Source organism: Coregonus lavaretus (genome assembly GCF_964263955.1).
Source record: "Coregonus lavaretus genome assembly, contig: HAP1_SCAFFOLD_47, whole genome shotgun sequence".
Classification (NCBI taxonomy): domain Eukaryota; kingdom Metazoa; phylum Chordata; class Actinopteri; order Salmoniformes; family Salmonidae; genus Coregonus; species Coregonus lavaretus.
The window spans coordinates 2133444-2146981 of NW_028161510.1; the positions used below are offsets into that span (position 1 = coordinate 2133444).

A 13538-nucleotide genomic window follows, 5' to 3' on the forward strand; every position below is an offset into this window, starting at 1 on the left:
CAAATGGCATGAAAAATACGGGGGCACTCTGTATGAACGTCGCTGGCTAAACTATCACTCAAATAACGGCCAACCCTTGTCAGTATTGATCCTACGTCAAATGAAACAACAAATGAAATAACAAAGCAACTTATTTGTTTCTGTAAGTGAGGACCTGGTGGACTGTATATTCTTTAGGTGAGGTTACTTTATGTGTTCTCTCCCGTGTGCTGGTAAGGGCACAGATGGCAGACAGGTAGGATTCCAGTTGAAGGGCACTGATGGCAGACAGGTAGGATTCCAGTTGAAGGGCACAGATGGCAGACAGGTAGGATTCCAGTTGAAGGGCACAGATGGCAGACAGGTAGGATTCCAGTTGAAGGGCACAGATGGCAGACAGGTAGGATTCCAGTTGAAGGGCACAGATGGCAGACAGGTAGGATTCCCGTTGAAGGGCACAGATGGCAGACAGGTAGGATTCCAGTTGAAGGGCACAGATGGAAGACAGGTAGGATTCCAGTTGAAGGGCACAGATGGCAGACAGGTAGGATTCCAGTTGAAGGGCACAGATGGCAGACAGGTAGGATTCCAGTTGAAGGGCACAGATGGCAGACAGGTAGGATTCCAGTTGAAGGGCACAGATGGCAGACAGGTAGGATTCCAGTTGAAGGGCACAGATGGCAGACAGGTAGGATTCCAGTTGAAGGGCACAGATGGAAGACAGGTAGGATTCCAGTTGAAGGGCACAGATGGCAGACAGGTAGGATTCCAGTTGAAGGGCACAGATGGCAGACAGGTAGGATTCCAGTTGAAGGGCACAGATGGAAGACAGGTAGGATTCCAGTTGAAGGGCACAGATGGCAGACAGGTAGGATTCCAGTTGAAGGGCACAGATGACAGACAGGTAGGATTCCAGTTGAAGGGCACAGATGGCAGACAGGTAGGATTCCAGTTGAAGGGCACAGATGGCAGACAGGTAGGATTCCAGTTGAAGGGCACAGATGGAAGACAGGTAGGATTCCAGTTGAAGGGCACAGATGGCAGACAGGTAGGATTCCAGTTGAAGGGCACAGATGGCAGACAGGTAGGATTCCAGTTGAAGGGCACAGATGGAAGACAGGTAGGATTCCAGTTGAAGGGCACAGATGGCAGACAGGTAGGATTCCCGTTGAAGGGCACAGATGGCAGACAGGTAGGATTCCAGTTGAAGGGCACAGATGGCAGACAGGTAGGATTCCAGTTGAAGGGCACAGATGGCAGACAGGCAGGATTCCAGTTGAAGGGCACAGATGGCAGACAGGTAGGATTCCAGTTGAAGGGCACAGATGGCAGACAGGTAGGATTCCAGTTGAAGGGCACAGATGGAAGACAGGTAGGATTCCAGTTGAAGGGCACAGATGGAAGACAGGTAGGATTCCAGTTGAAGGGCACAGATGGCAGACAGGTATAAGGGAGAATGGGACACAGAAATTGAGTTTAAAGAGTTTACTGAGTAGAACATCAATCTTCTGATATAATTTTTCAAGAGAAATTAGTCTGGCTCTGGCCCACCCTCCAGTAAAGTAGATGGCAGCAATGCACCATTAACATTGGATACCAACCATCGGTAAACCCCACCGAAGAAGAAGTATACTTATATAAACAATGGTTGATAAATGAAGATAGTTCACTCAGGCCCGTTTACCATTGAAAACCATTGGGAAAAATAGTCAGTTCTGGTCTACTTAACTCATGGACTTTCATTGAACCACAAAAAAAAGAGACTCCCTAAAAACACCCCACTTTGATACAAGTGACTTCGTAACAGGTTAGTAAAGCATTTTCGCTAACCCTTTTCCTAAACTCCTACATTAATTATCATAACCTGCTGCGAAAAGTCGTAGCTGTATTTAAGTGGCGTGTTTTAGGGAGTCCCATAACAACAAACAGCGAATGGAGTGTCTCGCTTCCTCTTCTGTCTCTACTATGTAGATTCTCGATTGCTCTGGCCTGTGTCAAAGCGGAAGTTGCTGCCCTGCTACTAAAAATGGTAGCCAGCTAAAAGAGTCGTGCCAGTAGCTTTCAAGCAAGATATTCTCATCTCAATCTAAAAATACAGCGCAGTCGTAAAGGACCATTAGCCAAAACTGACGAGATATAGCTTACCTCCCTTTCCACGTGGAAGAAAACGGTGGACAGAGACTTGCTAGCTACGTAGATGGCTTTTCTACAATGAATCTGGTCAGTTGCCTAGCTATTGTTCAACAACAGCTTTAGCCGGATTTGTTTTTGTGCCCTCATGAACGACGAATGTTTACAGTCTAGTTATGATGATAATGTTACCAATCCCAGTTTTCTGAAGTCCAAACAAACCCGCGATTGCAAGTATGACACGGAAGTTTCCGCCAAACTAGTCGTCGGTAAACGTTAGCTAGTCTTAAATTGCTCCATTTAAAAGATAAATAGCTCAAATCAACCATAACGTAACCTTTATTTTTCATGTCGATGCCTTTAAACGATGTTATGAATTGCTACAAAAAGAATACGTTCTGTATTTGATTTGGTTGCGGCCATGTTGGTATGACGTCATTATTCGAGATCTGAGTTCAGTTCTTTACATCCGGGAAGTGTCTGGAAGTATTTAGCTGCCGAAACGCAAATGGACAAATGATAAATCAATATCATGTTTGCAATTCCTTTTCCTAAATGGGTATGCGTTTCCTAAATGGGTATTTTCATGGTTGAGTATGCCTATTGTCTGCCAATTTGAAAAATAAATAGAAATGTGTGTTTTGATATTTCATTTCCATGTTAATATCCAGTTCAACACTGAAACATTTAAAAATCTAAAGGAAAAACCTTAAATAATTTCTCATGTTTGCCATGTCATTTCCTTGTTGTGATAGGATGAATTGTGACAAAAATAATTGGCAATTGACAATGCTTTTCCATACTCTGTGGTTTAAGACTGTCAAAATTCAAATGATCAATAAAATTCGATAAATCAATCGCAATACGTCATTTTGCTATTTCCTTTCCTCATTTGTCTTATCGTTTTCGACCTATGCTGATTGTCAATCAAACACTGTGGGCGGGGTTTCGGTAACGTGAGGCAGAAGAGCAGAGAGGTTGCCTGTGTTTGCTGGCAGAACGGGCTGGGCCTTACAGAGAAGAGGAAGCGAGCCGGTGAATGGTGGTTGGAACAGGCCTCGTGTAGCTCAGTTGGTAGAGCATGGCGTTTGCAACGCCAGGGTTGTGGGTTCGATTCCCACGGGGGGGGTGGGGGGCTGTATGAAAAATGTATGCACTCTGGATAAGAGCGTCTGCTAAATGACTAAAATGTAACAGCACGCTTGTTTGAAATGGATAAGTGTCGCGGTAGCTATTGATAAAGAAGAACATCAAGACGAACCAGCTGCTTTACAAGTGGGATGCACTGTTGAGAGCTACATCCCGAGGGGTTCGTGCTGATTGTACGGAGATTGTGACCGCCGGTTAAATGGCGTCCCTTGTGAAGGCAAGAACAAGGAGTATGTCAGGAGTGCAGTATTATCATAAGGAGACGTATACTTGGAATACGGAGAAGGAATGGAGGGGAAAAGAGAGGCAGAGGAGGTCTGAGAGAGAGAGCGAGGGAGGAAGAGGGTGAGCTTGAGTCAGTTAAAAATGGCGGGGAAAAGGGAGAAGGTTTGTTAAAGAAGAGTGGTAGGATGTGTTAGTAGAGTGAGCTGAAGACAGGAGGAGAAATGGAAGTGAATGAGGGCGACGTATCGGAGGTGGTAGGTGTGGTGAAGTTCTCGGAGCCCGAGGCTTGCATCGAGGGTCAGGATAAAAATGAGTCTGTGACAGTAGGAGTGAAGTTTTGGGGGAAAATGGACCCTGATCCATTTGTGGTTTCAGGGTGGGTGAAAACAGAGTTGGGTGCTGTGGAATCGGTGAGGGTAACCAGAAGTGGTCTGGTGATAATTGTTTGTGTTTCTGCTGGTCAGAGGGGCCAGGCGCTCCATGTTAAACGAATGGGGGCAAGAGATAATATATATCATACAATTATGAATTGTTTCGCTCTCAAGAAAAGGGTGCCATTGAAAGGAGTGATTACTGGGATAGCGGTAAATGTGAAAGTTGACCAACTGAAGGGGAAGATTCCCGGTGTTTGTGATGCTCGTAGTTTGGTGCGACGCAGACAGGGTGGTGTGAGTGGAGAAACAGAAGAGTCGTTGTCTGTTCTTTTGAGTTTTGATGTTGAGTCTTTGCCTGACAAAGTGATGTTAGGATATATAAGTTATCCTGTACGAGCTTTTGTGCCAAATACATTACGTTGTTACAGGTGTCAAGCTTATGGGCATGTGGCAGCAGTGTGTAGGAGGGAGGTTCCTAGGTGTGAGAAGTGTGCAGAAGGGCATGAGACAAAGGAATGTGTTGCATTGGGGAAAGTAGTGGTATATGTTAATTGTAAGGGGCTGGGGATCAGAAATGTCCGGTACAAGAGAGGCAGGTTGAGGTTTCCAGGGTTAGAGTAGTGCAGAAGTTGTCATATGCTGAGGCAGTGAAGAAAGTAGAGGAAGATGGGTCAAGGGGGGGGGAGTGGTGAGAGTAGTAGAGATGTACCAGTACAGAGGGATAGGCCAACAAGTTATATGTTTCAGTAAGATTGGATTTTTAGCATTTATAACAATGGATATCAACTGTACTGCAGGGATGGAACGTAAGTCGCCGAAGATTGAGGTTGTGGTGGCAGCTGCAGAGAGGTATTTGGGTGTGCGAGACTTTACGTCAGAAGAGTTACAGGGAGTGTTAAGTGGTGGTGTCCCGTCCTTTCAGGCTGTTGGCCTGAAGTAGGACTAAATAGATATAAATAGATACAAATAGAGTAGGGTGGTGTTTTTTTATTGAGTGTTAGATGGTAGGTTTTTTTAATGTAATTTTTTGAGAAAAGTATAAGGGAGTTATACTCCAGTCAAGTAGGGGGCGGTAATGCAACATTTATTGGATGCCAACCGCCGTTAAACCTCATCGAAGAAGAAGTGCTTGCTGGCAACCGTCACTTCCGGTCGTAGCTGTCAAGTCAAATCAATTTTTATATGCCACTTGCGCCGAATACAACAGGTGTAAACATTACCGTGAAATGCTTACTTACAGCCCTTAACCAACAATGCATTTATTTTTTAATAAAAAAAGTAAAATTAAACAACAACAACAAAAAAGTGTTGAGAAAAAAAGAGCAGAAGTAAAATAAAATAACAGTAGGGAGGCTATATACAGGGGGGGTACCGGTGCAGAGTCAATGTGCGGGGGCACCGGGGTGGGGGGGGGGCAGTGCAAATAGTCCGGGTAGCCATGATTAGCTGTTCAGGAGTCTTATGGCTTGGGGGTAGAAGCTGTTGAGAAGCCTTTTGGACCTAGACTTGACGCTCCGGTACCGCTTGCCGTGCGGTAGCAGAGAGAACAGTCTATGACTAGGGTGGCTGGAGTCTTTGACAATTTTGAGGGCCTTCCTCTGACACCGCCTGGTATAGAGGTCCTGGATGGCAGGAAGCTTGTGTACTGGGCCGTACGCACTACCCTCTGTAGTGCCTTGCGGTCGGAGGCTGAGCAGTTGCCATACCAGGCAGTGATGCAACCAGTCAGGATGCTCTCGATGGTGCAGCTGTAGAACTTTCTGAGGACCCATGCCAAATCTTTTCAGTCTCCTGAGGGGGAATAGGCTTTGTCGTGCCCTCTTCACGACTGTCTTGGTGTGTTTGGACCATGATAGTTAGTTGGTGATGTGGACACCAAGGAACTTGAAGCTCTCAACCTGTTCCACAACAGCCCCGTCGATAAGAATGGGGGCGTGCTCAGTCCTCTTTTTTTTCCTGTAGTCCACAATCATCTCTTTTGTCTTGGTCACGTTGAGGGAGAGGTTGTTATCCTGGGACCACACGGCCAGGTCTCTGACCTCCTCCCTATAGGCTGTCTCATCGTTGTCGGTGATCAGGCCTACCACTGTTGTGTCATCGGCAAAATTAATGATGGCGTTGGAGTCGTGCCTGGCCATGCAGTCATGGGTGAACAGGGAGTACAGGAGGGGACTGAGCACGCACCCCTGAGGGGCCCCCGTGTTGAGGATCAGCGTGGCAGATGTGTTGTTGCTTACCCTTACCATCTGGGCGCGGCCCGTCAGGAAGTCCAGGATCCAGTTGCAGAGGGAGGTGTTTAGTCCCAGGATCCTTAGCTTAGTGATGAGCTTTGGGGGCATTAGGGTGTTGAACGCTGAGCTGTAGTCAATGAATAGCATTCTCACGTAGGTGTTCCTCTTGTCCAGGTGGGAAAGGGCAGTGTGGAGTGCAATAGAGATTGCATCATCTGTGGATCTGTTGGGGCGGTATGCAAATTGGAGTGGGTCTAGGGTTTCTGGGATAATGGTGTTGATGTGAGCCATGACCAGCCTTTCAAAGCACTTCATGGCTACAGACGTCAGTGCTACGGGTCGGTAGTCATTTAGGCAAGTTATCTTAGTGTCCTTGGGCACGGGACTATGGTGGTCTGCTTGAAACATGTTGGTATTACAGACTCAGTCAGGGACAGGTTGAAAATGTCGGTGAAGACACTTGCCAGTTGGTCAGCACATGCTCGGAGTACACGTCCTGGTAATCCGTCTGGCCCTGCGGCCTTGTGAATGTTGACCTGCTTAAGTCTTACTCACATCGGCTACGGAGAGCGTGATCACATAGTCATCCGGAACAGCTGGTGCTCTCATGCATGCTTCAGTGTTGCTTGCCTCGAAGCGAGCATAGAAATGGTTTAGCTCGTCTGGTAGGCTCGTGTCACTGGGCAGCTTGCGGCTGTGTTTCCCTTTGTAGTCTGTAATAGTTTTCAAGCCCTACCACATCCGACGAGCGTCAGAGCCAGTGTAATACGATTCAATCTTAGTCCTGTATTGACTCTTTGCCTGTTTGATGGTTCGTCGGAGGGCATAGCGGGATTTCTTATAAGTCTCCGGGTTAGAGTCCCGCTCCTTGAAAGCGGCAGCTCTACCCTTTAGCTCAGTGCGGATGTTGCCTGTAATCCATGGCTTCTGGTTGGGGTATGTGCGTGCGGTCACTGTGGGGATGACGTCATCGATGCACTTATTGATGAAGCCAGTGACTGATGTGGTGTACTTCTCAATGCTATCTGAAGAATCCCGGAACATGTTCCAGTCTGTGCTAGCAAAACAGTCCTGTAGCTTAGCATCTGCGTCATCTGACCACTTTTTTATTAACCGAGTCACTGGTGCTTCCTGCTTTAGTTTTTGCTTATAAGCAGGAATCAGGAGGATAGAGTTATGGTCAGATTTGTCAAATGGAGGGCGAGGGAGAGCTTTGTATGCGTCTCTGTGTGTGGAGTAAAGGTGGTCTAGAGTTTTTTTCCTCTGGTTGCACATTTAACATGGTGCATGGTGCTGGTAGAAATGAGGTAGAACGGATTTAAGTTTCCCTGCATTAAAGTCCCCGGCCACTAGGAGCGCTGCCTCTGGATGAGCGTTTTCCTGTTTAGTTATGGCCTTATACAGCTCATTGAGTGCAATCTTAATGCCAGCATTGGTTTGTGGTGGTAAATAGACAGCTATGAAAAATATAGATAAACTCTCTTGGTAAATAGCTGTCTCGATGTAGCTTGTTTTTTGGCTGCCCCGGCAACAACAGCCATTGTGAAACCCCACAGAAGAAGAACAGCCAGTGTGTGCGAGGAGTTCGCGGGAGGAGACTATAAAGCGCAGTGGAGGGGACACTGGGAGATATTAGTAGCTAGCTAATTGGCTATGATATGTAGCTAGCTACAGGTAGGTTAGAGAGCTGGCTATGAAGAGGCACTACTGGCTAACTTTAGCTAGCTAGCCCACTGGCACTACCATCCATTTTTACTGTGTCAAATTTGTATTTTCACTGTAAACTAGTGTTTTTCCAATGTAGTAGCTGGCATAATATGGGCATGTTATGTTTTGCAATTTTAATGACAATGGATTAATGATGTATTAGTGGCACACATGTCACAAAGTGTTTACCAACCGTTTTTACTGTGTTAAGTTTGAATTAGAATCCCTCAAAGTTCACTATAATAGGACAAAACAATTATTTCCCCCATCTTGGAGCTGGCATAATATGGTAATGTTATGTTTTGCAATGTTAATAACAGTGGATTGTTGATCTACTAGTGGCACACGTCACAAACAAATTCTACCAGACATTTTTAGTTTTTTAAATTTTTTAAATTTTAGTTTTTTACTTAGGGGTCATCAAAGTTCACTGTAATAGAACTACTTAAAAAATGATAAAGATAAATTAATGTGGGGATAGACCAAGACCATGTAGTTATTTAACACTTATTTATAATCATTTTAAATTAAATTAAACAACAAAACATATCAAGCTCACTTCGATCTTGCTGTGTGTCTGTGTGCTGTGTTTGTATGTTATGACTGTAAACACATGCTGCTTTAACAATTCAACATTTGGTATCATTTAGATTATGGAAGATTGAATATCTCAGATTGTGGGTTACATACAGACTACGGAAATATTGCTCTCTCTTATAGTTTGCTTGGAAATAAACTTACCTTGAAATGAAGAATGTAAATCCATTAAGCGAGAGACTTCAAAACTGTCATTGCGCGAGGACACTCCAAATTTTAACCAAACATCAATCTCACACACAGGCGAGTGGCAGCCTCTTGTGGCTAAACTAGGATTAGCCTACCCCTTGCAGCCTAACCCTTTGTAGCCTAAACCTTGTAGCATAACCCTTGTAGCCTAATCCTTGTAACATAACCCTTGTAGCCTAACCCTTGTAGCCTAACCCTTGTAGCATAACCCTTGTAGCATAACCCTTGTAGCCTAACCCTTTGTAGCATAACCCTTGTAGCCTAACCCTTGTCTACTCAAGTAGTTGCATTAGGTGATGAAAAGAGAACACTGCTAAATAAATGCTGTAAATAATCATATTATTACACTATCAATACTGTGTGATGTATCATTCTTCTACTACAGGTCATCTAAAGTGTATGGACTTCCTGCTGTCTTCTACTACAGGTCATCTAAAGTGTATGTACTTCCTGCTGTCTTGCCATTGATTGCTTTGTCATTGTTCCCACCAGCAGGACATCATGAGTGGAGAGAAGGAAACGTTGTTCGCTGAAATCGAACAGAGTTTACACCGTCTAACCGAGGATAATTTACGATACCTGTGTGAACGCTGTGGAATAGATGGCTCCCAGGTTAAAGGAAAGAACCATCGCTCGTTACGACGTAAAATCATGGAGGAAATGTGGGAAAATGCAGATTCGGTGAAATCGGAAGAGCAGGGAATGTCTTGGTTACTCCAACTGAAAGAGGACATCAGAAAGATACAGGAAGAATCTAGTGTGGCACCCATGAGTCCCAGACAGTCTGATGATGACGAAGCGGGTAAGAAGAATGGTTGATTACTTGTGGGTCATGGAAGGGGTCTATGTGGGTCACGGGATGACCTTGCAATTTTAGAAATAGATTTTCGGGATGGAAAAATGCTGTCAGTGTGAACGTAAGTGACTAAAACCAAATAGAAATTATATAGAAAAGATAATGGACCTATATACTTTTCAATAATAGGTTATAATCTTTGAGAATTTAGAGAGAAAAAAAAAAAGCTGCTAGCCAATCCGGCCCTTTGATTTTGTTATAATGCTGGAGCATAGGAGTACAGTATTAGCCATGTCAAATGTGTAGGGTTGTAGGAAATGGTCTTAAACTGCAACATGTTCTTTCAGCTCCATGGCAGGATGTATCTTTTCAAACGTATTCTTTTGTCTGTGTGTTTTTTCACCCGCTCAACCCTTGTGGTTGGTTGCGACTCAAAAGACAGCTGTATTGGTCAGGAAGCAAAAAAAAGGTTGGGAACACCTGGATTAAACTACAATCTGCTCCTGTAACCATATGATCCATATTTGCAAAACATTTCTATTCCGTGTTGTATAGCAGTTCATCTGTGTTGAATAGGGAAGATACTTCAACACTAGTTTATTGTTAAATACTTTGGTACATATGAGGAACCTTAACTTAATGTCTTTGTTTCACAGGGGACAGCCCTAACGGTCGCTCACTCAGTGGGAAGGGTTTATCATCTGGGAAGACTCCAGGGTTGAAAGGGATCCAGCGACCTTATAGCTGTGATGTGTGTAAGAAGACTTTCACTCAGTCAGTAAACCTACAAAGACACCAAAGAGTACACACTGGAGTGAAACCTTACAGGTGTGGTCTGTGTGGGAAAAGCTTTGCTCGTTCAGGAGCCCTGACTATTCACAAGCGTGTACACACTGGAGAGAAACCTTACAGCTGTGATCAATGTGGGAGGAGTTGCAAAGATACCACAGCCCTGAATGAACACATGCGTACACACACAGGAGAGAAACCTTTTAGCTGCTACGTCTGTGGAATGAGTTTTTCTCGACAAAGCAACATGAATGTACACATGCGTACACACACAGGAGAGAAGCCTTACATCTGTGATCAATGTGGGAAGAGATACACTCATGCAGGTGAATTGACAAAACACATACGTGCGCACACTGGAGAGAAACCTTACAGCTGTGACCAGTGTGGGAAGAGCTTCACTCGGTCAACAGACCTGACTAAACACAGACGCATTCACACCAGAGAGAAACCCTACAGCTGTGACCAGTGTGGGAAGAGATTCACTCAGTCAGGACTGCTGACTGTACACAAGAGAACACACACTGGAGAGAAACCGTATAGCTGTGATCTATGTGGGAAGCGATTCGCTCAGTCAGGAAACCTGAAGAGTCATCAGAAAACCCACACAGGCGGAGAGAGTATCGAGCCAGGTGGAGAGAGAACAGAGACAGGTGGAGAGAGAACAGAGACAGGTGGAGAGAGAACCGAGACAGGTGGAGAGAGAAACGAAACAGGAGGAGAGAGAACCGAGACCAGAGGAGAGCGAACCGAGACAGGAGGAGAGCGAACCGAGACAGGAGGAGAGAGAAACGAGACAGGAGGAGAGAGAAACGAGACAGGAGGAGAGAGAAACGAGACAGGAGGAGAGAGAAACGAGACAGGAGGAGAGAGAAACGAGACCGGAGGAGAGCGAACCGAGACAGGAGGAGAGCGAACCGAGACAGGAGGAGAGCGAACCGAGACAGGAGGAGAGAGAAAAGAGACCGGAGGAGAGCGAACCGAGACCGGAGGAGAGCGAACCGAGACCGGAGGAGAGCGAACCGAGACCGGAGGAGAGCGAACCGAGACCGGAGGAGAGCGAACCGAGACAGGAGGAGAGCGAACCGAGACCGGAGGAGAGCGAACCGAGACCGGAGGAGAGAGAAACGAGACAGGAGGAGAGAGAAACGAGACAGGAAAAATACAGGAAGAATCTACTGTGGCACCCATGAGGCCCAGCCAGTCTGATGATGATGATGATGATGAAGCAAGTAAGAAGAATGGCGGATTAGACTGCAATCTGCTCCTGTAACAGTTCATTGATTGATCAATATTTATTAATTGATCCATATTTGCAAAACGTTTCTATTCAGTGTTGTATAGCAGTTCATCTGTGTTGAATAGGGAAGATACATCAACACTAGTTTATTGTTAAATACTTTGGTACATATGAGGAACCTTAACTTCATGTCTTTTGTTTCACAGGGGACAGCCCTAACGGTCGCTCGCTCAGTGGGAGGGGCTTATCATCTGGGAAGGCTCCAGGGTTGAAAGTGATCCAGCGCCCTTATAGCTGTGACGTGTGTGAGAAAAGTTTCCCTCATTTAGGAGACCTAAAGAGACACCAGAGAATACACACAGGAGAGAAACCATATGGCTGTAATCAATGTGGGAAGAGTTTCTGTACATCAGGACAACTGACTATACATAAGCGAACACACACTGGAGAGAAACCCTACCGCTGTGACCAGTGTGGGAAGAGTTTTGCTCGAACTGATTACCTGACTGAACACAAGCTAACACACACTGGAGAGAAGCCTCATAGTTGTGATATATGTGGAAAGGGCTTCACTCGGCCTAACTGCTTGGCTGCACACAAGCTAACACACACAGGAGAGAAGCCCTACCTCTGCTCAGACTGTGGGAAGAGCTTCTATACACCAGCAAAGTTGAAAGAGCACGAGCGATCACACACAGGAGAGAACCCTTACAGGTGTGGTCTGTGTGGGAAGATCTTTGCTTGTTTGGGATCCCTAACTAAACACAAGCGTATACACACAGGAGAGAAACCTTACAGGTGTGGTCTGTGTGGGAAGAGCTTTGCTTGTTCGGGATCCCTGACTAAACACCAGCGTGTACACACTGGAGAGAAACCTTACAGGTGCGGTCTGTGTGGGGAGAGCTTTGCTCGTTTGGGAGCCCTGACTATTCACAAGCGTGTACACACTGGAGAGAAACCTTACAGCTGTGATCAATGCGGGAGGAGCTGCAAAGATACCACAGCCCTGAATGAACACATGCGTACACACACAGGAGAGAAACCTTTTGGCTGCTTTGTCTGTGGAATGAGCTTTTCTCGACAAAGCACCCTGAATGTACACATGCGCAGACACACAGGTGAGAAGCCTTACAGCTGTGATCAATGTGGGAAGAGATACGCTCATCCAGGTGATTTGAAAATACACAGAAGAGTACACACTGGAGAGAAACCATACAGCTGTGACCAGTGTGGGAAGAGCTTCACTCAGTCAACAAACCTGACTAAGCACAGACGCATTCACTCTGGAGAGATGCCCTAAAGCTGTGATCTATGTGGGATTAACTTCACTCAGTCATGCTCTCTGGCAAGACACAATAGTAGGAGTCACACAGGAGAGAAGCTGTACAGCTGTGATGTATGTGCGATGAACTTCGCTTATTAGTGTCTTATTTCATGGGCTCATATTGTCAATTAAATAATGTAGAATATTTTAGCAATGTTATAATAAGAGTTCATGTTTTAATTCAATTTAATTCAAATTGAACGCATATATTAATACATACTACGTTATTTTGCTTTTAGTAAGATTAAATACAAAGCTCCTATGAACTTTGGCATTCCTTATTCTTCAGAGAACAACAAAAAATGCAGCAAGTTTTACCAGAAGTAAGATTAGTTACAGGAAGCATCATCCATGTAGACACAATAGTTTTTATCTCCTATTGAGGAAGACTAATGACCGGGCTGCTGCACAGTCACTACGGGAGCTCTTTCTAGAGCGGCCGGTTAAATTAGGCATACAAGCATTTTTTTTCTCCGGTTTTCCAGTTGAGGTGGTTTAATAACGCTGAAGATGCACAGGCGCAGAACAGCACCGCAGTGTATGAAGCAGGGATGGGCTGAGGCACTTAGTGGTCTGGCAACTTGCTTCAACCAAAGTGTGTGTGTGGAGAGAGAGAAAGATACAATAGCGAATGACAGAATACAATCTCCAATTCACATCTCTTCTAAACAATATGCATGGCTACAACATGACTATGATGACTTAATGCTGTACGGGGTCAGACAGCGCAATACAACGTGACTGTGACTGCACTCGTTTGAGATCAAAGGGGTGCCATCGCAAGTGTACTATAAAGCGTAGCACCTGC

General features: G+C 45.3%; 1 protein-coding gene across 1 annotated transcript; it reads left to right on the plus strand.

Annotated features, from left to right (window-relative positions):
* Positions 1-1914: 1914 nt before the first annotated feature.
* On the plus strand, positions 1915-12866 carry LOC311120516 (uncharacterized protein). The gene is made up of 4 exons (XM_084195101.1): positions 1915-2199; positions 9077-9383; positions 10034-11398; positions 11613-12866. Exons 1-4 carry the CDS (start codon positions 2191-2193, stop codon positions 12704-12706), a joined length of 2775 nt encoding a protein of 924 aa, XP_084051227.1. The 5' UTR covers positions 1915-2190; the 3' UTR covers positions 12707-12866.
* The last annotated feature ends 672 nt before the right edge of the window (positions 12867-13538 follow it).